This window comes from Mesocricetus auratus, unplaced genomic scaffold, assembly GCF_017639785.1.
Source record: "Mesocricetus auratus isolate SY011 unplaced genomic scaffold, BCM_Maur_2.0 Super-Scaffold_100028, whole genome shotgun sequence".
NCBI lineage: Eukaryota > Metazoa > Chordata > Mammalia > Rodentia > Cricetidae > Mesocricetus > Mesocricetus auratus.
Window position 1 is genome coordinate 23,591,141 of NW_024429209.1, and position 24,114 is coordinate 23,615,254.

Consider the following 24,114-nt stretch of genomic DNA (forward strand, 5'->3'; position numbering starts at 1 on the left):
CTGCTGTGACCTTGACTTTCTGTTAGAAACTGAGACCCGCTCATTGGAGGTGCGTAGTATGGCCTGCCGGGTGTGTGTGCGCCGTCGACCTGTGGGATCGTGAGTTGTGGGAGGAAAGTTTACTGGTTCCAACAGACCCACCTCCCGGAAGGCGCAGCCTAGAGGTCCGTATGGGGGGGGCAGGGTGGCGTGAACCGTCTGTGCTTTTTTTTTTTAACCTCGGGTCTCTGATGAGCCTGAAATTATTCTGAAGAGCTGTCTGTTAATAAAACAATATGGGGGGGAGGCCACACCTGCCAAAGTCAGCTCCCCAGTTTGCATTCCTGGTACTAAAGATCCCCATCCCTTGGGACTGCCATGCCATTGCTTTTTCTTAGTCCCTGTCCTCAAAGCTGAGTTTTCATCTATATGTCCTTGCAAATAAGGATGTAAGATTAAAAACTACAAACTAGAACCGGAAGTGTGACTCAGTGGTGACGTGCTTGCCAGAAATGCATGGGCCCTGGGTTGGATCCCTAGCACGGCAACAAACAAAAATCAAACCTTCAATTTATGAACATCTTAATGAAATGGCAGCTATATTTCCAAAGTTGCCCCTCCAAATCAATTACATCTTTTTTTAAATCTTATTTATTTATTATTAATAAGTATACAGTGTTCTGCCTGCATGTATGCCTCTAGGCCAGAAGAGGGCACCAGATCTAATTATAGATGGTTGTGAGCCACCATGTGGTTGCTGGGAATTGAACTCAGGACCTCTGGAAGAACAGCCATCTCTCCAGCCCCAATTACATCTTTTTTTTTTTTTTTTTTTTTTTTTTGGTTTTTCGAGACAGGGTTTCTCTGTGGCTTTGGAGGCTGTCCTGGAACTCACTTGGTAGTCCAGGCTGTCCTCGAACTCACAGAGATCCACCTGCCTCTGCCTCCCGAGTGCTGGGATTAAAGGCGTGCGCCACCAATGCCCCCAATTACATCTTTTAATTAAAAACATTTGAAAATTTTATGTGTATTTTGCCTGCATTCATGTCTGTAAAACGTGTAAACCTGGCACCCACAGAGGCCAGAAGAGGGCATCAGAGCCCATGGAACTGGGGTAACACACAGCTGGGAGCTGCCGCCGTGGGCCCTAGAAATGGAACCCAGGGCCTCTGGAAGAGCAGCCAGCGCTCTAAACCACAGAAACCATTTCTCCAGCACCAGTTAAATCTTTTAAGTTGGCCTTGAACACTTGGCAGCTTTCCTGCCTCAGCCTTTTGAGGGCTGGGATTACGGGCATGAACACCTGGCTAAATTGAAAGGTTTTCTTTCTTGTGTAGTTAAAAAAAAAAAAAAAAGATGGAAACTGGGCCAGTGAGATGACTCCGCAGGTAAAACTGTTTGCTAGGCAAGCCTGACAGCCCAAGTTTGCTCACAGGGCGTCCGGGGGGAGGGAGACCCAGATACTGAGAGCCGCGCTTAGACCTCCACAGGGCAGGCACCAGCAGAAAGATGACAGACGCATCATAATGGCAGACAGGAGTTAAGATGAGAGAGCCGCTGTGGCAGGTCTTCCTCTGGCTCAGGCTGGCCGGGAACACAGCTGTGTCGGCGTCCAACAAGTATTGTTGAGTGGAAGGGGAAAAAAAGTACTTTTCACCTTCCCATCTTCCAGAAGAAGCTAAAGACCCCCCCCCACACACACACACACGTTTCCCACATACACAGATGGTAAACTGCGAAACATGGTGTGTTGGAAGCCAAAGACTCAGCACTGCTCAACCCTGGGGAGAGAGCAGGGAGGGTGGGCCTGGGGCCTACCAAGTTAGCAACTTCTGCTCCCTTCCTCAAAAGTGTCAACGAGGAGCCGGGGGCGGTGGTGGCGCACGCCTTTAATCCCAGCACTCGGGAAGCAGAGGCAGGCGGATCTCTGTGAGTTCGGGGCCAGCCTGGTCTACAGAGCGAGTTCCAGGACAGCCTCCAAAGCAATACAAAACGAACGAAAAATAAAACAAAAAAGCCGTGCGTTAGACAGAAAAAAGTGAGGGCTCTTGGGCTCTGCGGGTCACAGGCACCTCCGCCCTGATGGGAGGCAGCTGCCCCTCCATCCGGCTGGCTACATACAGGGACCGAGGACCCCGGGTGCCTGGCGCAGAGCTCGCTCTGGCAAGCCCCGCCGAGCAACCCCCACGGTACCTTCCCCGGGCGAGCAGCCTCTTGCACTCGGCTGTATAAGATATGTCAAATTAGCACCAAGTGACACGAAGCTGACAGTCGCCTCGCGTGCACGAGGCTTCCCTCCCACCTGTCCCACCACGTGACCTCGCTCTCCGGGCAACGCCAGTCAAGCGGGCTGCCTTCCTGCGAGCGTGGAGAGCGGGCTCCATTCAGAGCCGAGTGGGCAGCCGCCGCGGACACCCGCCCCCTGCGTACCGTCCACCGGCGCCCACCAGCCGGGTCCCGGCCTCGACCCCGCAGCGCCGCCCAGCGGCGGTGGGGGGGGACCCTTTCCGCATGTCGGCCGAGGCTCGGCCCCCCTCCCGCTATTGCCGGCGCCGCCGCCAGGGGCCGCCGCCGCTCCCCTATGACACAGCAACAATAAGAGGCCGCTCTGGCCCGCGCTTCCGCCGGAAACGGGCCTCCCGGCGCGGAGGCGGGCCGGCCGCGATGGACGGCGGCTGGGGCCAATCGGGGCCGGGCCAGGGCCGGCCGCGCGGCTGACGGAACTCACTCGGCGGCGGGGCGGGGCGGGCCGAGCGCGGGCTTCCGGCGAGCGCTCGGCAGGCGCCGAGGAGGAAGAGCGAGCCCGGACGGCGCCCCTGAGGCCGAGTGTTGAGCACAGCCAGGTAGGGGCCCAGCGGCGGCGAGATGGGAGCAGCGCGCGGGTCCGGGCTCGGCCGGGCGGCGGGAGGGCGGGGACGGGGCAGTCTGGGCCGGACGCCGGTGCCCCGGACGCGCCGGGCCGTACGCGGCGAGGCTCCGCTCGCGCGGGCGGGCGGGCGGGCGGGCAGTGACGTCGCGGGAGCGGGGAGCCGGCGGGGCTGCGCTCGGTCCCGCGCACACCGCCCTGACGCCCCTTGCTTCGCCCGGCGCGCTCCTGCTCCCGGGCAGCCCCGGGGCCTGGCCAGCGTTTGGGTGCGACCCTGCGCACGCGACGCCGCGCGACGGGCCCGGCCGGCCGTGCTTTTCATTTTATTATTTTTTTTCTTCAGGATGACGACTTCAGGCGCTCTGTTCCCAAGCCTGGTGCCCGGCTCTCGGGGATCCTCCACCAAGTATTTGGTGGAGTTCCGGGCAGGGAAAATGTCATTGAAGGGGACTACGGTCACCCCAGATAAACGGAAAGGGCTCGTGTACATCCAGCAGACGGACGACTCCCTCATCCACTTCTGCTGGAAAGACAGGACCTCCGGGACCGTGGAGGATGTGAGTCCCAGTGCAGCCAGAGCTCTGGGCAAGAGGGGGAGGGTGGGGAGCCGCTGGCCTCTCTTCCCCCTGCGCCAGGTCGGTGTGGTCCCCAAGGTTGGCTGGCAGACGGCTCCAGCCGCCCTGTGAAGCCGTGCACCCCGGTGGTGACCGTGGCTCGGAAGATCTTAGCAGAGACAGGACGGCAGGGTGGGCTCCAGCCCGGCCTGTAAACTCACAGCGCTGTGGAGGGGTGTGGGGCAGATCTGACCTTCGCCGCAGCTGCGGGTAGTTCTGAGCTCCTGGAAGAGGCCACTGTCCTTACGGGGCTCTTTGTCCGTCAGAGGCTACACTGTTCTTTGTTACACTTGGTTGACCTTCTGCCTCTTGGAGCACGGTCGCTGCTGTTTAGAAAGTCGTCAGGACCCCACGGCCGCTCCACCCCACCGTGGGGTCCTGCTCCACCTGGGCTCTCTCTGCGAGCCTGAGCCTTGTGGACCCCAACCCTGTTAGACTCGGGTCCAGCAGGTTTCCCTCGGGGCGGGGGTGGGGGGGCGTGTAAACCTTGGCGGGGTGTGCAGCGGCTGACTGACTGTCCCCCCTTGTGTCACCAGGACCTGATCATCTTTCCCGATGACTGTGAGTTCAAGCGGGTGCCTCAGTGCCCCAGCGGGAGGGTCTACGTGCTCAAGTTCAAGGCAGGGTCCAAGCGCCTCTTCTTTTGGATGCAGGTGTGCAGGAGAGCGGCCCACTCTGTGTGTGTGTTTCCCTGTGGTGCGCTTTGAGATCACTTTTCTCCACACCAGAAGGTGCTGGCTTGTGTGGGGGCTGGGGGGGGGCGGGGTGAGGCCCGGCAGAGCTGCGTCCCCGCCTATGCGAGTGGCTGGTGACCACCAGAGCCCTGCACAAGCTTCAGGTCTTCGTTTAGGTGTTCTCTCAGCAGTAGAGCGCACACACACACCCCTCCCCCCAAGCTCCCCTGTGTCTTGCTTTTGGAGATCCTTTTGGGGGCGTGTAGGACGGGGGTTCGCCGCACTCCGCCCTGTTGGAGGCCACTGACATCGGCGTGTCTCATGCTGTTTATGCGGTGTTGCCATGGTGTATGGGACATGGGCTCTTTGTTGGGTGTAAGGGCACAGTCTAAGGGTCAGGGGCTAGCACTGGGGTACGTTCAGGGGTGAAATACGCATTTTCAGTGTGGACAGCCACCGCCGCCGCCACCACTGTCATCCTGTCCACAGGAGCGGCAGCTGTGTGTCTCCAGAGTGCCAGGAAGGCCTCTCAGCCTGGGATCTGGTCACAGTGAGGACAGAAGGGGTTGTTCACTGCGGAGCATTCCTCCACAGTCTGGCCCCAGTCACCGTAAATGCTTCCTAGTAAATGCTTGCCCCTTTGCTACAAGTTTGGGGGCCAGCTGTCCTTCAGGCAGTGTTGAGATGAGGGCTGCTCGGTTATCTCCTAAGGTACTCTAGGCTTCTCGGTGGCTTTGGGGCCCATACCTGCTGCTGCCGTTATTCAGTGTCTCTTAAGGGCCCAGGCTGTGCTGTGACATTTGCAGGTAACTGCGTTTGGAGTCACTGTGTGAGCTGGATCAGGATGCCTGGCTTTGTGGTGTGCCGGGAAGCCAGTAGGCATAAGCCAGCTCCTGGTGCAGACTGCTCAGCCTTGGCTCTCTGCTTATCCTCTCTGGCAGGAGCCCAAGACTGACCAAGATGAAGAGCATTGCCGGAAAGTCAACGAGTGTCTGAACAACCCCCCCATGCCTGGAGCACTGGGAGCAAGTGGGAGTGGTGGCCACGAGCTCTCGGCGCTGGGCGGTAATGACCTGGCCCTTGTGGGGTAGGGTGCTTCGGGGGGTGGTAGACGGAGTGCAAGGCAGCCCGGCGTAATTAAGTTCTGGTTCTTTCTCCACTCCGTCTTTACTGGGCAGAATTCATCTGGCCCTTGCCGCCTCCTTCCGGGGCCCAAGGCCAGGCAGGCATCTGCCGTAGTCTGCCATGGGTAGTGCCTGGCCGTGGGTACTGCAGGCCCACATCTGACTCTGTTCTCCAGGTGAGGGTGGACTGCAGAGCCTGTTGGGGAACATGAGTCACAGCCAGCTCATGCAGCTCATCGGACCGGCCGGCCTCGGAGGACTGGGTAATCCTCGCTGCCCCAGCTCTCCCACAAGCTGTCTCTGCAGCGTTTGCTTACAGACACAGGGTTTCCCCCCAGCTCCTCTTACTGGGTTCCCAGCCATGTCTGCATGGTAGAATATTATTTCAAGGTGTGTTACTTTTGTTCATGCTCTGGAACACTTGCTTAATGATGCTGAGATGTGTTTGAGGCTGCCATCAGGAGGCTGGGTCAGCAACTAGCCGACAGGAAGTTGTAGCCAGGTGGAGGAGGGTTTATAAGGAGGGGTGAGGGAAAGCAGGAGGGCAGCTCGGGAGACATGAGGTGAGGTAGGCGAGTGAGCTGCTTGCTCTTCAGCCTCTCTGGGAAGCAGATTCTACCTCGACCTTTGAATCCTGAGTTCTTTAGTGGGACAGACATTTAAGTAAGTTTTCTTAGTAACTTTGAACAGAATTCCCTCAGGCTTCAGTTTGGTTCTTGAGACCTCAGCAGAGTGACGGTTGTTGAATAAGACCAGCTTAAAAGACAACAGTTAAAAAACTAGACCCACGGGGCTGGAGAGATGGCTCAGTGGTTGAGAGCACTGACTGCTCTTCCAGAGGTCCTGAGTTCAATTCCCAGCAACCACATGGTGGCTCACAACCATCAATAATGAGATCTGGTGCCTCTTCTGACCTGCAGGGTTACATAGACAGAAACTGTATACATAATAAATAAACATTAAAAAAAAAGCTAGACCCACCTTGGGCACCACTACATTGTAAGATTTTTTTCCCTCTTGGCTTTTTGGGGGGTCTGCCACCCAGCTCACACAGGGAGGCTTATTCTTTGTTATGAATGTCCAGCCTTAGCTTGTTTCTAGCCAGCTTTTCTTATTCTAAGTTAACCCTTGTGCACTCTCCCTGTGGGCTTTTACTTTCCTTCTTACTCCGTGGCTTGCTGGCTGGCCCCTGGCATCCTGCTCTCCCTGCTCTTTGCTCCTCCATCCTCTCTGCCTGCCTGCCCCACCCACCCTGAACTCCATATTGGCAGTTCAGGTCTTAATCAGGACCACCAGGCGCAGTAACACTAACACAGCTTCACAGAGTTAAACAAATGCAGCAGAAACAAAAGTCACACACCTGAAAATAATATTCCCGACATGTCTGTGTCTACGTGTTCCTTGTGTCATGGTGCTTGCTGCTGGGTACAAGCTGGGTGGGCAGGAGGGACCTGGTTGGATACCTGTGTGTATATAGTTCATCTGGGACAGACCAAGGATAATCACATTGAGCTACAGCCAATGCTCTAGACACTTAGAAGTCCTGTTCTTGAGCACGAATGGGGGTAGAGTGGACCTGGCTCAGCAGGACAGGTTTTAGAGTTCAGAGGACATTGCCTTCTCAGGTGGGCTTGGGGTGTTTAGCACACATTTCTTTGCTCCTCTAGGTGGGCTTGGAGCCCTCACTGGACCAGGCCTGGCCAGCTTGCTGGGGAGCAGCGGGCCTCCGGCAAGCAGCTCTTCATCCAGGTGAGCCCCAAGCCCCCAGTGTCTGACTTGGGTACCAGGCACCACCATCAGCCATTGTATTCTCTTTTGAAGACCTCACTTAGAAGGCGGGGTTGAGCTTGTACGGGGGTGGGGGGGGTGGTTCTCTGGACCCGTGGAGTAGTGGGCCTAGCTGCTCCAGCCCTCGCTCACTTCCCCAGCTCCCGGAGCCAGTCGGCAGCCGTCACCCCGTCCTCCACCACCTCTTCCGCTCGCGCCACCCCAGCCCCTTCTGCCCCAGCAGCTGCCTCGACAACCAGTCCAAGTCCCGCACCCAGCTCAGGTAATGGAACCAGCACAGCAGCCAGCCCGACCCAGCCCATCCAGCTGAGTGACCTCCAGAACATTCTGGCCACTATGAATGTGCCGGCAGGGCCAGGAGGCAGCCAGCAAGGTAAGGAACTGCAGGCGCTCAGGGTGAAGTCTGCTTGGGGCCAGTGCACTCCGAGGCTTTCTGAATGGAGCCTGGGTGTACCCGTGGTGTCGAGCCACACTTGCTCACCTTGCCCTGCCTGGGCTGGCATCAGGCCACTGATGGCCACATTGTTTGCGCCCTAGTGGATCTGGCCAGCGTTCTGACACCAGAGATCATGGCTCCCATCCTCGCTAATGCAGACGTTCAGGAGCGCTTGTTGCCCTACCTGCCCTCTGGGGAATCTCTGCCCCAGACTGCAGATGAGATCCAGAACACGTTGACCTCACCGCAGTTCCAGCAGGTATGTCCATGGCACGCTCTGTACACTCTGTACCTGGAGCGTGGTGGGGCCGCTGTCCTAGGCACCCAGCCCTGCATGCATGCATGCTTTGTTGCAGGCCCTGGGTATGTTCAGTGCAGCCTTGGCCTCGGGACAGCTCGGCCCCCTCATGTGCCAGTTCGGCCTTCCTGCAGAGGCCGTGGAGGCCGCCAACAAAGGTGGTGAGTACTGACCCTCAGCCCTGGCCAGCATTAGCCCTCTGTTGTGTGGAGTGCTGGGGGCCGTCTGCTTGGGTAGTAGCTCTGCTGTGGCCATTTCAGATGTGGAAGCATTTGCCAAAGCCATGCAGAATAATGCCAAATCGGAGCCGAAGGAGGGCGACACAAAAGACAAGAAAGACGAAGAGGAGGATATGAGTCTAGATTAAATTATTCGCTCTCCTTCCCCGAGGTGGAATTCATAGTTGTGTGATTCTGTAGTGGCGATTGTGATTCCTTGTACCCTCTCCTGCCCCGCCCCCACTAATAAAGTCCTTTCTTGTACCTGCCAACTCTGGTCTCGGCCTTGTTACCTGCCTGAGCTGCCACACTGGGCTCTGCATAGCTCAGCCATTGCTGTGTGAACCAACACAAGTGAAACAAGACGCTTTTAGTTTCAAAGGGTCCAACGAGTGATTTTATGCATCTCAGTACAAAGTATAAAAACCGCTCAAACCAGAAATGACTTGTTATTCATAGAAAAACCTAGGCAAACACCAGTGTCTGGGGACCCTCGACACTGAAGTAGGGGGAGGGTATGGGGCGGGCCTGCCGAAGCCTCCGGGTCAGTGCCTTTCTCTGCCGCATGGGCTTGGGGAGGGCTGCAGAGTCAGCTGGGGCTAGAGGTCCAGAGGGACAGCCGCTCGCCCCTACTGCCCCCTGGACTCGTGCAGAAGTCGTCACAGTGACAGGGTCCCCGTTGACCACCAGTTTCCTCATGCATCCTCGATAGGCTGGGGGCTCTGGCTGAGCAGTTGTCTCTGAAGATAGAGGAGTCGGAGAGGATGACTGACCTCTGCCCTTTTGTAGGGTGAGGGTACCCCAGTTCCCACAGAGCAGTCCATACTTACTGGGCAGGCCCCCAAGGTGCAGAGGCGCTGGAGTAGCAGCCAGGGTCACTGGTGAAGTGCCTGTGGTGTGGTTGCTCTGCGTGTCCACCTCCAGCCGGAGCGTGTTCCGACCCTTGATCACTGTGGAGAACATTTGTGTCCCCTAGCCAGCCAACCTGCAGAACCCACCCTGCTCTACAGAAGAGGAAAAGGTTCCCCTCACCTGCCACTCGGTGCCACTGTCCATCACAAAGCCTGGGGTAGGTCACCCACGTGGAGAACTCTCCTGCCCCATCGTTTGCCCGCAGCAGTACCTGGGGTGAAGGACAGTTAGGCTCTGTCCACCAGAGGCCACCGTGCTGAAGACGTCACTCAGCCAGCATCACAGCCCTGCTCACCTGTTCTGTCAACATCTGCAGCTGAACATAGGGGGCGGCCTGGCCCCGGCCCAGGTGGAAGATGAGGCCAGCAGCTGCCAAGGGCCGTACCTCCAGCTCCAGGCTTACATAGGGCAGTTTGGCCCTGGAGAGCTCTGTGGGGAGGGGCGGTGATAGGAGAGGTCCAGGCCCTTGCTGAGAGCCCCTGTACCCACAGAACCCCCCCTTGCCTCACATACCTAATGTGACAATTCCCTCACTGCCTGGGAAGAACAGGCCGTCCTCCAGGGGGCCCGAGACACAGGGTGTGACCCCCACCATTCGCGCTGGGGTCCTCAGGGGCTGCTTATCCAGCTGCAGATTCTTCACGCAGCCACTGAACCCCACGGACACCTGTAGGAGCACACGGCTGGCGTCAGGCTGGGACTACTGAGGGTGGACACCCAGGCGCCAAGGTCAGGGATGGGAGCAAACTGGTTCTCACAGGGAGCCTGGAGCCGTAACTGCTGTCAGGAGGGAGACCTCCCACAAAGAGGGTGTGGGACTGTGGGCCCTCTGCCCTGTGGCCTCGGTGGCGGGGTGCCTTCTGGCTCCATGTCTGGCTGCCGTCCACCACGAGCTGGATCTGCTGCGTTCCCCAGCGCACAGACACCTGGGTGTGGGAAGTAACCCGGTCAGCATCACCCCCAGCACCCTGGGAGGAATGCAGCCTTGAGAGAGTATTTTTTCCCTGTGCCCTGGCACCCCACACCCTTTGTCCTGAAACTCACCCTGTGCCACTGGTCAGCTCCTGACTGCTGGTGACTCTGGACCTGGAGCCTGGGCCCAGGGCCTTCCGTCTGTGCAACAAAGTGTCCATGGCTCAGAAAGAGTACCAGCGAAGGACCTTGACTGGACAGTGGGGCGGCGGCGAGCAAGAGGCCCTGGGAAGCGTCATGTGGGCGGACGAGCATGGAGAGGTGGAGCCTGGAAGGCAAACGTGGTGTCGGCCCGGACAGCACAGCACCTCCAATCCCACCCAGGCCTGGCCTGGCCAACCTTACCTGTTCCTGCGGGATGGGGAGACCCCCACAAACTGCAGGTAACTAGGCAGGGGTCCCCCAAACTGGTATGCATCCTGAATAGTCCCTTGGAGCCAGGGTGGTGTGCAGGCAAGGTCCTGTTCGGGTTGGCGACTGCGGCGGGAGACCTGAGGCGCAGATTAGACCACAGTGCAGGAGCCAGGGTTCTGGTTAGCCAGCCTCCCAGCCCTGCTGCCCCGCCACACCCCACCTTGAATATACCCTACCTTCTGAGCCACGGCGGCCCTTGGGGTCTGGATGAGTTGGGCTGGTGTGCAGCCCACGCTAACGTTGACACTGCCCGTGTTCTGCTGTAGGTCAAACACACGCTGTGGCCCCCGGAGTCTGTGGGGGGGACAGGGGACAGGTGGGTACCCATCAGTAACTGGGATGGGGGGGGGTTGGCTGGGACCTCATCCCTACACCGACCAACCAGGTTACCGCTTCACAAAAACATTGCTGATGCAGCCACTGAAGTTGTGGGAGGTGCCAGACTTAGGCAGGCCTCCCAGGAGAAGTTGCGGGGGCTGCGGAGGCTGTGGCTGGACCATGGGGGGCGGTTCCTGGGGGGCCTCTACCGGTTGTAGCTGGTCATCCACAAACAGCTGTACCCTGGGGAGGAGAAGGCAGGATGTCCCATCCCTGGCCAGCCTCACCCAGACCCCGCCCCCCCGTGGAGCATGCCGGCACTCCTCTCTCTGCCCAGGGCAGGGCTTACCGTGTGCCATTGGTGTACAGGGCAACATAGTGGGGGGCACCGTCGGCAAAAACCCTTTGAGTTTCCACCGCTGTTCCCATAAACTGGAGTGTCAAACGGCCCCGCTTCAGGGATACCTGGCATGGCCCATCCTAGGGACAGGGGCAAGGTCAGCAGGCAGGGCCAGGAGTCCAGACTCACCCCGTCTAACCCCCCACAGGCCCAGACCGTGGCCGCAGCACAAAGCACATGGCCACCATCAGCTCACCGGGGAGGTTCGATAGTAGAGCAGGCTGTCCTCCTGGGTGCCGCGGAAGCCAAAGCCAGAGTAGCCGCCGCCAGTGATGGGCACCGCGTCGGGGAGTGCCAGGGGCAGGAAGCCATGGCCGTGGAAAGTCATGGCACGTTCCACCAGCAGGTCAGCGGTGCAGCCAAAGCTGACACCCGTGGTGTTCAATCGCTTGAGGTCCACATACTTGCCCAGAGCCTTGATGCCTTTGATGCAGCCACGGACAGAGCCTCCGGAGGGGAAGAGCTGCTGTAGGCTGCAAGGGTTACCCGTCAGATATTGAGCAGCTGCCCTGCTGGCACTGGGACCCCCCCCCCCCCCCGCATGCCCCAGGGCCCACGCTCACCTTGGGGGCAGCTGCTCAGGTGGCACCCCCCCTAGGTAGTAGGCGTCAGCCATCTCCAGCGTGTTGTCCTGCTCCACACTGAACACGGTGGCCCTCTCCACGCGCACCAGCACGCGTTTGCGGCTGCCGGCCAGCAGGAACACCTGGATCTGCAGGGAGTGGGTAGCAGGCTTCAGGAGAGCCGAGTCCCTGCTGGCCATCCCATCCCCATCCCCATCCCCAGCTCCTCCCCAACTCCCCCAGCCCCCAGCTCCTCCCCCCACCTTACTTACGGCCTTGCTGGCTGCCGTCAAGGGCTGTTGGGGCTGCAGGGGGGGTGGCCCTCTTCAGGCCTGCGCCAAAGTCATAAAGGAGCACGAGGATGCCTTCCTGCACTGCCAGGCACAGGAATTGGCTCTGCAGGGACAGGCCAGAGCAAGGTCAGCTCAGGCGCATTAGGAAGGGTTAGAGCAGGGCAGAGCCAGAAAGGGGAGGTGTGTGGGGCGGGATGGGGTGGGGCGGGGGGGGGGGCGGGCACAGGGCCAGCCATGCCTCTTGCTTGAGGAAGAAGATGATCCCATTGTAGGACACAAGCCGCAGCTCCTGGTCAAAGCGCTTTGTGTTGCTGAACTGCTTTTCAAAGCTGATGCGGGCAAAGCCGCTGCCATCCAGGTAGGAGCCGTCTGTGAGCCATGGGTCACCAGTGGCCTTGGAGCTGCACGTTAGACATTTCGGGTCAGCGAAGGGGGGACTACAAGTTAGAGATGGGGGGTTGGTGCCGGGCCTTACCTACCGAGCACACGGCTTATCCACCGCAGTGTCCAGCTTGAAGATCTGCTCAAAATTGTAGAGACTGACCACCTCCTCATTCAGTGTGTCCATCTCAATGCAGCCCAGGTAGCCAGGGAATCGGAGAGGTTCAGGAGGCTGTGGGTAAAATGCAGTCAGGGACAACTTCCTACTTCCTAGAGGCCAGGGGTACACTCACGACTGCAGGAAGAAGATGGACTAAACCGTCTCCCGGGTCAGGACAGACAGGGGCTGTCAAGCACGCTCCAGGACTACCCCGAGGCTGAGCCAGGCTCACCGTGAAGTTGCTGGGGTATCCTCCCACATAGAAGACGAAGTCCTCAGGCTGTAGGCTGAGCAGCCCCTCCAACCCAGGGGCCACCGTGTCCCCCTTGATCTCCTGAACCGTCGGCTTCTCCACCGTGACAGACATGTGGCCAAACTGGAGGGTTCTAAGAGCAGAGGTGAGGGTTGAGAGACAGACAGGGGGCCTTCACCCACCAGTGTCTCTACCCTGTCTTCCAAGTTATCTGTACCTGTCAATGCTGATGGCTGCAAACTGCTCCCCAATGTTCTCGTCAATGCTGACCGTGGTGTGACCGGCCTTCCCTAGCCTGTACACCCAGTGTACCTTCTGATTACGCAGAGACACGCCCATGTAGTCCCCAGTGGCCTGCGGTGGTGGCCAGAAGATGCCGTTAGGGTGGGGACCAAACATCGCCCATTTCTAACTTGCAGCCCACTGGGACCCGTCCCCCCAACCCTTCCTCCTTGGTTGGTACCTGGCGGCTGCCCATGTACAGAACAAAGCGGTCCCCAGTGTTCTCGCCTGGTGCAGGCGTGGGCACTGGGCTCTGCAGGTAGAACTTGAGGGCGGTGTAGGCAGCGAGGTCGGAGAGGTCCCGTGGGGCACGCAGCTGCACCCCGGAACGCCCGTTGAACTTCATAGACACCTTGACCTGGAGGGGAGCACGTCGGAGTTTACTCCTCAGCCTCCTAGGCCCCCCCACGTTCCTACATACGGCCCTAAGGTGACAGACGCCACCCCACCTTGTTGGCGGCACCCCGGGCTTGGGCAATGAGCTTGCGCACACGACCAATGTTGGCAGACAGGGCCAGGCTGGCATTATGCACCCCACGGTTCTCCAGACGGCTCAGTTTGGCCAGCAGCTGCGGCAGTGTCTTCTCCAGGGTGGACACTGCAGGAAACGTGAGCTGAGCTGAGAGCCTTGTCTTCGGTACCTCGGCCCCCAGGAGGACAAGGGGCCACAGGCTCACCTGAAGTGCTTGCATCACGTTCCACCTGGCCCAGGTCCTGCCCTCGCAGGCCCCCCAGCTGGCTCTGCCATCGCTCCACATTCTTCTGCATGCTTTCAAGTTGCAGCTGCACACGGGTGGCCGTGTCCTGGGCTTCGGCAGCCACGGCCTTGGCATGAGCGATCTTCTCGCTGGTCTCACCTGCGGCAGATGGAGGCCACCATGCCCAGCAGCGGCCAACGTCATGTTCCTAGGCCCCACCTAGGATGGCCACCCTAGATGCCTGCCCCTTGAACAGCGTAAGCTCCACACCTGCAACTCAGTGCATTTGAAATTCTACCCAGGCCCCTTTCTTGGTCCTGCACACCCCTCCCAACCAAGGACCACCATCAATTCCCAAGTCTTGCCCAGCTTCTGAGGTTTGTACCCAGGTGTGCCTGGGACGTTTTGGTCGCCACAGGGAAACCTAAACAACTAGGTCGGACCATGCTGTTCTCAGCTCTGTCCAATTCCTCTTGGAGAGGCAGCCGTATGAAGCCCACTCTGACCTCCACGGTCACACGATCTTTTCTAGGAATGCCCTTCTTCCGAGCCAACAGGCTCTGCCGGGCACGCTCCGGCATCCGCCAGCACCTCGCCACTGCTGCTCGCCCTGCGCGCTCTCTCCCAAGCCCAACCAGCCCAGCACTCTTACGGCCTGCTTATCTGTGCCAAGTGCCTGGAGCCACGGTATTGGTGACCTGTATCTCAGGTCAGAGGTACGACCCCCCAGGACGCACCTTAGCACAGGAGCCTCCTCAGACACACTTGACCACAGCAGTGACTCACCAGCCACCATTGTGAATGTGTCTGATTTCACAAGGTACTACGGGGCACAAAGGAGCAACGGGGCCAGGGATAAGCCACAAACCTGTGTCCATGGCCAGCATGGCTTGTGCCTCCCGGATCCGGGCGGCCAGCTGGTCCTTCTTGGCCCGGACGTCATGCAGCTGGGTCCCTGCTGCTTGCAGGCGGCCGTGAGCTGTAGAGGCAGCCTCAGTGACAAGGAGTTCCACCCAACCCTCCTGGCCCACGGACGGACAGAGAACAAAGACAGGGGGCCTTGAACTCCGTCCTTCTCTGGCTGTGGTCCGTCGGCATACCACTGAGACAGGCAGACATCACCACCACCCCTGTCCCTAGAGTAGAACCAGCCGGCAGAAGTCACATAGGGCAGGCATGCCCAGTGTCTATTGATTCTCACCTCGAACCACATTAGAACCATTCCAAAGCTACAAGGACATCTTCTAGAGGTCAGTGCATTCCACCCCCCCTACACACCCCCACCACCAAGGATCCAAGTACTCACCACGGCCCAGCCTCTCCCTGTGCCCAAGAATGGTCTCCTCCAGGGCACTGCTGTTGGCTAACATCTGTTGGGCTCGGGCTGCTAGGCCCCGCTGCACCACCGTCTGCAGAAGATCAGGAGCTATTTACAGGGGCCGCTCACACCGCTGGGGGCCGCTCACACCGCTGGGGGCTGCGGGCCAGGGTCTCACCTCCCACGTGCGGCTGGCCTGCTGCAGTGCCTGGCCCGCGGCGTCCTCGGCAGCCTGAACGGCCTGCAGGATGCTGCTGTAGGCATTGGAGGCTTCCACGGCCCTCTGAATGAAGCGGTCCTGATTGATGCCCAGGATGATGCTGCAGGACGGGGGAGGAGGATCATGGGATATGGGGACGCAGCCGCTGGAGATCACAGCTTGGGCAGGCTACAATCCGTGTCTAGCCCCTTCAGACCTGCCCTCTTCTACCCAAATTTGGGCCCCAAGCTTCCCAAGAGGCTATGGAAAACCCGGACGCTTCTGGAATAACGGCTTCTCCCTCCAGGAACACTCCCAGACCAGTCACCCACCGGCACCCAGGCTGCACCCTAGGGGGATGCCACACACCCAGACAGGTTGATCGCCAACTGATGCAGCCGCTGAGCGTGGGCCTCGGCAGCCTCCACCAAGTCCACCTTGCTGCTGGCGGGGGAGAAGGCCTGCATCTTCTTCAGCAAGGGTGTCCAGGCTCCATCCAGACTGGCCGCCAAGTGCTCTAGGTCCTGATAAGGTGGGGGGATGGGCTGTATTACCCTCCTAATTCGGGACCCCGGGACCAGATGCTGCTCTGCACGCAAGTGACTCCAGGACGTCTCTAAGCGGGCAGCAACCAGACGTGTTGGAGGAACTGGCCAGGAATGAGTGAGACTGTCATTTACCTCCTTAGCCCGGTCCATGCCCCGCAGGAGCTCAGAAACGCGGCCCAAGGTGAGGCTGGCAGCCCGAAGAGTAGCCTTTATGGTGGCATTGTCCCGGAGCAGCTCCTGTTTCCATTGCTTGGGACAAACATTTGGGAGAGTGGGAATAAAGGATGTAACGGGGCCCTGCGCATCATAGGGTAGGAAGGAAGGGGAGGGGAGAGTGGGAGGGAGGGGAGGGGAGAGCTGCGAGCAAGGAAAGGGGAAGAGGGCAATGAGGAGGGGAGAGGGCAAGAGTAGGGTAGGGGAAAGAGCAGAGGGAAAGGGAGACAGGAAGGCAGAGAGCAGGGGGGACAGAGGACAGGTTAGGGGGACATGGGAGATAGGTGACAAGGACAAAGGAGAGAGGGCAGAGGCAGGGAGCGGGGGATGGGAAGAGAGTGGACAGAAGGCTGGGACATGGAGAGGAGGGGAGCGGGGAGCGGGGAGGAGGCAGGGACAGGGGGCAAACCTACCAGGGCTTCTTTCAGCCTTTCCTGGTTGCGGCTGTTGAGTTCATCAGCCTCGCGGGTAGTATTAACCGCGTAGTTCAGGGCCTCACGGAGGTCCATGAGGCCAGCCTCATACTGGGCCAGCTGGTCTCGAACGTGTGCGGCCAACGACTGATTCTCCTCCCAGAAGTTGGTCATCTGCCCCTGCACATGGGCCATTACTGGCCAACACCAGAGCGGGAAGAGTGGTCACGCTGGCACCCAGATGCCCCCCTTCACGAACCCCAGTGCCCACCGCCTAGCCTGCGGCACCCTGAACAGCCCCGCCTAGCTAACAAGCCCCACTCACGCCTCTGGGCTTCTGCCAGTTCGGCCTCTGCCACTTCCCGCTGGGCCCCCAGGTCACGAGCCCGCAGGTCCCCGAGTAGCCGCTCCACTTCCGCCAGTGCCCGGCGCAGCTGCTCACCAGACGGCGCAGAGGCATCGCCTGGAGACGCTTGGCCCATGAGAGATGCCAGCTCTACAGAGGGAGAGGATCATCAGGGCCCGGGGGTGGCCTCCACGCATCCACTGCCCGAGGCCCGCCCAGGGCATTTCGGCAGGCCACCGGCACATAGCCAGCCCACTGGTGGCTTTTAGAGGACACCGCTCTCTGCCTCTATCTCCTATGCGCGTTCCCTCCTGCACACTCCTGACACGCTGGCTCAGCCCACCCCCTGGCCTTTCCTAAGCAAAAAAGTTCAACCCTTTGTCTGTGCCAGATCCTGTCATAAGCCTGGGAGTCCCAGTTCCTTCCCAGTTGTTGGACTGTTTGCCAGTAAGGAAGTTTGCAAGTATTCCCCAGGATAGCTGGGTGAGGGTCAGTCCAACAGTAAAGGAACCAACAGACCCTGGCCAACCAGCTACTTGCCCAGAGGATAAACACGTAGGACCCAGCCAGCTCAAGGGGAGACATCCAGGAGGTCCTGCGACCCCCACCTCCCCCGCCACAAGCAGCCCACCCTATAGTAGGACGCATGTATCAGCCAACCCTACCCCTCAGGGCACGGTCCACAGCACGCACAGTCTCCAGCAACGTCTGTGCCCGGCCCAGGGTGGCCTCCGTGTTGTCCGTCAGCTGGCCCGCCCGTTCTTGGGCACCTATGGCCTGTGGGTACAGTTTCCTTCAGCTGTGGTGCTTGTGAGTACATAGCTGGGGCATGAGTAGGGTGAAAAGGCTGGCCCCGGGGATGGGGGAAAATGATTAAGAGAACGGGGATGGGGGAGGTGGGTTTGGTGTCAAGGACTGGGGGGGTCCCGGTGACGGCTTCCTGAGGAAAGGCACCGCGGGAGGACACGGGGGTGGGGTTCACAGGTCTTGCCTGACTGCCCAGCTGCTCGACGTCCTGTTGAAGGCTTGCGCTCTGCTGCTCTAGAGTCTGCAGCTGCTGTGTTGTCTGGTAGCGGGGTCCTAGCGGGCTCCGGAGCTTACTCTGTTAGGGGCAAGAAGTAAGTACCACGTGCACGGCCAGCTGCAGGAGGCAGGAACGGCAGGTGGGCAAGGAAATACCTTCAGGTCAGCGATGGAGGCATTCAGACTGTGCAGCCTGGCCCAGGCCGTGGAACTAGCATTGATGCCCCGCAGCTGCTCTCGGATGGTGGGAAGGAGGGCACCTGCTTGCTCGAGGTCATCCAGAAGCAGGACCACACAGTGGTCACACACTGCGGGCAGGGGAGAGGAGACACTGAGGGTAGGGGGCCAGCCAGGGATTGCAGGACCAACTGAAGAACGGGTCAGCACCATGAGGTCAGTGTTAAGAGGCCAGCACCAGGGTTACGGGCACCAGAGTGACTGGGCCAGGGCAAGGACTGATCAGGAAAACAGAGTCAGCGCAGGATCAGGGTCAGGGAAGTACAAGAGGTTGGCATAAGAGACTGAGCCGTGCTGGTTGTGTTAAAGTCACAGGGGTCAGCGAGGGCATCCCAGGGTCAAGTGAAGACCCTCATCTGGCCAGGAGGAAGCCGACCCGAGGTTATGGAGCACTCTTTTGGGGGAAAATCCTGGGCAGTGAGGTTCTGCTGACAGGGCGGGGCAGTGGCCAGCTTCCCAGCTACATCCCCAACTTAGGAGTAAGAGAGTGGGTACCCCGGGTTAGCACGGAGCTGCGATAAGACCTCAGGGAGTGGAGACAGACAGCCGGGGTCCCTCCGGGGTGCAGGGGTCACTTAATGCAGGGAAGGAATACCGGGCGTACCTTCACAGTGTATGCCATGGCCCCCGGGCCCGCCTGGCACAGGCACCTGGTGCTGCTGGCTGCAGGTGTCACAGCGCTCGCCACTGAGCCCCGGGGGACAGGTGCAGCGGCCTGTGCGGGGGTCACAGTGGCCTTGCGGGCACTGGCAGCCTGCAGCAAGAGGGGGTAGGCAGATGTAGCTATGGCTGCCCCAGGATGCCTGCCTCCGCACCCCACCTGCCCGCCACGCTCCTGCACTCACGCCTGCAGCCCTTCTCCGGGAGCCCCCAGTAGCCGGGGGCACACTCGAGGCACTGGGGTCCTGCGGTCCCCGGCTGGCAGAGGCACTGACCGCTCTGGGGGTGACACTCGGAGCCCTTGGCAGCTGGCCCGCAGGCACAAGGGTGACAGCCCTGGCATTGCTCAAAGCCGAAGTGTCCTTCCTGTAACACACCCCGAGGTCAATAAGCCTGCCCAGCCCTGGAAGCAGGCTGTATCTCGGGACCCTCAGAGGTCCGGCGGCCAAACCTCCCTGTCGTCCATTCCTCCACAGAGCAGGCCTCTCCCTCGGTCTACCTCCACAAGCCCGGTCCCCCTCCCTGTAGCCTGCCCCATCCTCGGGCCTACTCCCAGCCTTACCAAACAGCGGTCACAACGCAGTCCAGTCACTCCTGCCTTGCACAGGCAGCGTCCGCTCTGGGGATCACAGGTCTCTGTCCCACACGGGGAACAGTCACACCCTGAAGGAACAGGGGGAGGGGGCGTGGGGGGGGAGCCGACTATGGTTAACTGTACTGGCCCTATCCCAGTCCTTCCGAACCTAGCCCCTCATGCCTACAGTTCTTCCCTGTGGTTTGGTCTAGGTCTCAACATTCCGTAGTCACAACCTCGCTGGACCTGTGTGGCCTCCTCCCTGCAGCCTTGCCCTACAGGGGACCAGGCAAGGATGGGGTCTTGGCGGTGAAGCTGGTCACCAGGAAGGCTCTGACTGTGCAGGGTAGGAAGCCTGGGCAACACTGGTAAATAACCTGTTCTCAGGGTACACCCGAGACCCCACCCCAGTGCTTACGAGTACAGTTGCCGGGCAACAAGGCATTGCCATAGAAGCCCGGGGCACAGCTTTCGCAACGGGGCCCGGCGGTGTGACGGAGGCAGCCGCGACAGGCGCCTGTCAGGGGGTCGCAGTCACTGAAGATCATGTTGGGGTCTCCATTGCCACTGCAGTCACAGGGCTGACAAGAGCTGCCCAGCACCAGAGGGTTCCCAAAATAGCCAGGCGCACAACTGGGGATGGGGGACAGGGAAAGAGGGGGGGTCGTCAGGGTCTAGTGGCCCGAACTCAGGGTGCCCTAGGGTCTGTACACATTCACCCCGCCTAATTACCTACCGCTCACAGGAGGCCCCTGCATAGCCTGGTCTGCAGAGGCACTGGGTTCGGCCATTTCGCAAGACGCAGCCATCTGCAAAGCTGCAGGGAGACAAGCAGTCGCTACACATTGGCGCCTCTTCATCAGGGGTAGGCACCTGGTGCTGGGTTTCGCCTACTGGGCCTACCCCCAGCTGCTATCCCCGGGACTACAGAAGGGACTAGGTGCTGCTTACTTGTTGGAAGGGACTGCCAAGGGGCAAGGGCAGCTCACGCAGGGAGCTTCAGGGTCGCCGGGGTCAGTCCTCACAAAGCCCGCCCTGCAGCGCTCACACTGGTCCCCTTCTGTATTGTGCTGGCAGCTCTGGGGCACGGCGGGGCGTCAGTGCTGAAAGCGGACACATCCCCACACCACCCCCTACCCACAGGCCCTGGGGTCTTCCTGGGCTGGCCAGGTTCTGCAGGATACTCACAACACAGGTGCCTGAGCCAGGAAGGCAGCGGTCCGAATGACCATGGCACTGACAGGGGACACATCGGCCCAGAAAGAGACCTTTGACGTCCCTGTAATAGCCAGGGGCACATTCCTGAAGGAAGGCAGGTAGGGAATCAGCGGTTGTGCGGTGCCAGCGCCAAGGCTGGGCAGACCAGACAGCAGCTCACAGACCAGTCCCCGGGGACCCTCATGCACCGGCACCAGGGGCTGCCACGGACATCACACCGTGGATCACAGGGCCCAGGGGTTGGATGCCAGAACCGTTGGCCCTGTCTGGCTGTGGGGCCTCTGGACTTGTGGACAGTCTGCCAAATGTAGATGGCATGGCTCATCATACGGGAATGAGGAGGCTGTGTGGCTGGCTAGAGGCCAGGGCTGTCCTCTTTCTAAACCCCACAACCCTTCCCCACCCCACCCCAGGTATCTTGCTAGACTACCCAGAGCCACAGGCAGGGAGACACGGGTGAGGGAGGAGAGGGTGACAGCTGGGAATCCGGGTGGATCAGGGACGTTGCTTGTGTGGGTACCGGGTGAGTAACGGGTGGGTAACGGCAGCAGCTGTGTGTGGGGATGGGGGCCAGACTGTGACGACGGAGCGGCTGACTGGGCGAGAAGGCTGGCGGGGTGGCGGAGAGGAGGACGCATGTGGGCAGAGACGGGTATAGAGCGGAGGGAGGGCGGAAGCAAGCTCGGGCTAGGACCGTGGTGGGTGGGCACCGCTTTACCTGGCATGAGTCCCCACGGTAGCTGGCGGGACACATACAATGCTCCACATTGCTGGCTGGAGGCCCCCTGCCGGCCTCGCTAGCTACCTCTAGTACCACTCTACGCAGGGAGACGGTGGCGGAGGTCTGGGAGAAGAGGGCGCGGATCTGCAGCCGCTCCAGGCCAGCCAGCACCATCATAAGCTCTTCACGGGACACTGGGTTGTGAGTCTCCAAGTGCCGGAAGTTCCCCTGTTGGGGCCAAGAGGGGACCTCAGCCGGGGGTAGAGCACAAGGAGTGCAGAAAGGACCCCTCGCCTAGAGGACAGAGGCGCGCAGAGATCCTAGGGGGGTAGGGAACGCCAGCGGCCGCCCATGAAGACAATGAGCAGCCCCCCACAACAGAGTCAAACCCCAGGTATAATCAAGAATCTGAACACGCAGAGAAAATAGTTCAAGATTTTAGGGGGGGAGGAAAAAAAAAACAGATGGGTCCGTTCTGACATCAGAGAGACAAGCATTCTCACAAATAAGACGCAAACTCGAAAACCTGATGAACATGAATACCTCAAGGATCTATGCAACAAAGGATATTAAAAAAGGAAAAGAAAAAGCTACGGAACCAGCGAGACAGCTCAATGAGTGGTAACATGTCACCTGCCCTCGGCGGAGTTCAATCCCCAGGACCCCACCTGGGGGGTGAAAAGAACCAACTCTTTTTTTTTTGGTTTCTTGAGACAGGGTTTCTCTGTGGCTTTGGAGGCTGTCCTGGAACTCGCTCTTTAGACCAGGCTGGCCTCGAACTCAGAGACCCGCCTGCCTCTCGAGTGCTGGGATTAAAGGCGTGCATGCCGCCAACGCTTGAGAACCAACTCTTCTATGTTAGTCCTTTGATTCCCCGTGCACGCTGCAACACGCACGCACGGGCATGCATGTGTGAGCGCACACATTCCAAATAAATAAAATGTGGTAGACTCAAAACGATCAAGCTACAAATGGAAAGGCAGCTTTGATACGCCTAGAGTGAAGCTTTCTAAAAGGCAAGTCACAAATGTGGGGCAGCTCCCAGAGTGGGCCAGACAGTCAAGGGGCCCCAAGGGCCTCTCGTCCACCACGTTCAAGGTCTTAAAACCAGAGATGACCACTCACGGCACGGGTAATCAGAAAGGAAGCCCACCGCCCACTGTCTCCTACCACGGGGTCTGTTCTCCACTGTGGAGAGCAGCCAGTACAGTGACCACGGCACCTTTGGCCCCTTCCCGGGCAAGACTGGGGTCCAGGCCAGCTCTGCTCACCTCGACCAGTTGTAGCTGTCCCCGGTGGATGTGGCCAGGTGGAGGGTACGCCAGCTCCATGAAGGCGACGCTCATCTGGTTGCCCTGAGAGCCAGACACACACTCCAAGGGTAAGGGCTGGCAACCGGGGGCTGGCCCACCTATCCCAGATCGCCCCACCCGCCCCACCGGCCCCACTCAACGACCTGCAGCACCACGTCCGGCCGGCTCTCATAGGGAATGAAGACGTCACCACGCTGGGTCTCCGAGTGCAGCTCATAGTGAAGGGTCCCACCGTAGGATGACACCTGGAGCCAGCACAGAGGGAGCGATCCTCCTCATTCCCACACCCCTTCTTTACAGCACCCCCAGTATCCAGGCACCTCCTGCATTCCCTTTACAACGCAGCCCCAGGGCCCCTGGATATGCCCTCACTGGCACCCGCTTCCCCCAGCACCCCGGAACCCTTCTGCCCTCCAAGTACAGCCCCTCAAACCAAATGCTCCTGCTTACCCGGTCACCCAGGTAGGAGGGCGGGGCCTGCCAGTACAGCTCTGGGAAACTGTCAGCGATGAGGCGCAGGTCGGCGTGGAGCAGCTCCATCCCGGGCCGATGCTGGTGAGGCACCACCTGCCGATCGCTGCTCAACAGCACCCAGCCCTCCATGTCCACGAACTGCAAGAGCACACACGTGAGTCACACGGATTGGAAACCTGGCCTTGCCCTGTATTTCAGGGGCCCCCTAGTGGACCCCCATTCTCAGTCCCAGGCGAGGGCAGGATACCTCGTGTCGGGCATGGTTAGAGCTCCCACAGCGCTCTGTTGCCCCAAAACAGAAGCAGCGGGTGCAGCCCTTAGGGTTAGCGGTGTCCAAGGAGAAGGTCCCCAGGCGACACTGGTCACATCTTGAGCCCTGGACATTCTCCTAAGGTCAAGGGGCAAAGAAGGTCGGTTGGCTATGCATTGAGGGGTTACACCATAGATTTACACCTCGCCCCCCCCCCCTGCAAAAGCTTCCAGGAAGTTCCACCAGCCTGGAAAGACAGCTGAGGACAACATCTCGACTGAAGCAGATGGTGCAGGAAAAGGGGCCTGGGAGGAAAGTGACCCGGATATAACCCCCCTGCTCACCTTGCAATGGCACTGGCCTGTGAAGGGGTCACACACGCTAGCCACGGTGCCCGCCTCGTGGCAGTCGCAGGGGCGACAGCTAGGGTAGCCATAGAAGCCGGGGGCGCAGGTGTCACAGCGACGCCCAGCTACGTTGGGTCTGCATCTGCACATGGATGATAAAGGCAATGTAAGTCCCCTCCAGCCCTGGGTCACCCAGAGCCCCTAGGATCCAGGCCCCCGGAGCATCTTCTGGGACGCAGAGGGCTGAGCTGTTGGGTGACCGGAGATCCCCGCAAGACAATTATCTGGACTCACTTGCACTGGCCACTGGCCATGTCACAGGTGGGGTCTGTCAGCTCCTGGACGCCGGGCCCTGAGCAGTTACATTCCTCACAGCCAACCAAGGGGTGGCAACCAAAGCTCTGCGGCTGGCAGACCAGGCAGTCGGGCGGGACGGTGCGTGGCGGACAGATGCACTGACCCGTGAGCTCGTCACACAAGCGGGTTCCGCAGTCGCAGGCTGTTGGGGTGGATAACGTCTCTGGCCCCTTGGCCCCCACTCGAGCCCACAGGTGCGGCCCATTAAGGATGCGGCAGGGAAAGCTAGGGAAACCACACCCCGGGGCTCTACCCCTCGT

General features: G+C 59.8%; 3 protein-coding genes across 3 annotated transcripts in view; 1 reads left to right on the forward strand and 2 right to left on the reverse strand.

Moving 5' to 3' along the window:
- Positions 1-969: 969 nt before the first annotated feature.
- LOC121134608 (translation initiation factor IF-2-like) lies at positions 970-3,167 on the reverse strand. Its single transcript, XM_040733121.1, has 3 exons — positions 3,143-3,167; positions 2,410-3,096; positions 970-1,579 (listed from the first exon to the last, which is right to left on the reverse strand). Exons 1-3 carry the CDS (start codon positions 3,165-3,167, stop codon positions 1,317-1,319), a joined length of 975 nt encoding a protein of 324 aa, XP_040589055.1. The 3' UTR covers positions 970-1,316.
- On the forward strand, positions 2,662-8,269 carry Adrm1 (ADRM1 26S proteasome ubiquitin receptor). Its single transcript, XM_040733134.1, has 10 exons — positions 2,662-2,822; positions 3,189-3,402; positions 3,996-4,112; positions 5,075-5,198; positions 5,434-5,520; positions 6,925-7,006; positions 7,186-7,418; positions 7,583-7,740; positions 7,838-7,940; positions 8,040-8,269. The coding sequence occupies exons 2-10, from the start codon at positions 3,190-3,192 to the stop codon at positions 8,144-8,146; spliced, it is 1,224 nt and encodes a 407-aa protein (XP_040589068.1). The 5' UTR covers positions 2,662-2,822; position 3,189; the 3' UTR covers positions 8,147-8,269.
- A 96-nt stretch (positions 8,270-8,365) lies between these two features.
- Lama5 (laminin subunit alpha 5) overlaps positions 8,366-24,114 on the reverse strand; it is a 48,076-nt gene continuing 32,327 nt past the window's right edge. The window contains 46 exon segments of the mRNA XM_005074587.4: positions 8,366-8,737; positions 8,828-8,947; positions 9,030-9,120; positions 9,205-9,338; positions 9,423-9,576; positions 9,668-9,835; positions 9,954-10,149; positions 10,227-10,372; positions 10,472-10,589; positions 10,686-10,856; positions 10,963-11,093; positions 11,210-11,486; positions 11,577-11,725; positions 11,849-11,890; positions 11,892-11,972; positions 12,108-12,270; positions 12,349-12,482; positions 12,643-12,796; positions 12,881-13,017; positions 13,127-13,303; positions 13,395-13,543; positions 13,623-13,802; positions 14,512-14,622; positions 14,950-15,052; positions 15,140-15,281; positions 15,530-15,684; positions 15,841-15,957; positions 16,335-16,531; positions 16,660-16,830; positions 17,346-17,457; positions 17,672-17,782; positions 17,860-18,011; positions 18,545-18,694; positions 18,786-18,966; positions 19,163-19,263; positions 19,593-19,807; positions 19,911-19,991; positions 20,126-20,253; positions 20,363-20,476; positions 21,111-21,341; positions 22,385-22,468; positions 22,570-22,671; positions 22,877-23,038; positions 23,148-23,288; positions 23,495-23,639; positions 23,792-23,996. Of these exon segments, the coding sequence (XP_005074644.1) occupies positions 8,463-8,737; positions 8,828-8,947; positions 9,030-9,120; positions 9,205-9,338; positions 9,423-9,576; positions 9,668-9,835; positions 9,954-10,149; positions 10,227-10,372; positions 10,472-10,589; positions 10,686-10,856; positions 10,963-11,093; positions 11,210-11,486; positions 11,577-11,725; positions 11,849-11,890; positions 11,892-11,972; positions 12,108-12,270; positions 12,349-12,482; positions 12,643-12,796; positions 12,881-13,017; positions 13,127-13,303; positions 13,395-13,543; positions 13,623-13,802; positions 14,512-14,622; positions 14,950-15,052; positions 15,140-15,281; positions 15,530-15,684; positions 15,841-15,957; positions 16,335-16,531; positions 16,660-16,830; positions 17,346-17,457; positions 17,672-17,782; positions 17,860-18,011; positions 18,545-18,694; positions 18,786-18,966; positions 19,163-19,263; positions 19,593-19,807; positions 19,911-19,991; positions 20,126-20,253; positions 20,363-20,476; positions 21,111-21,341; positions 22,385-22,468; positions 22,570-22,671; positions 22,877-23,038; positions 23,148-23,288; positions 23,495-23,639; positions 23,792-23,996 (6,758 nt within the window). The 3' untranslated portion in view covers positions 8,366-8,462.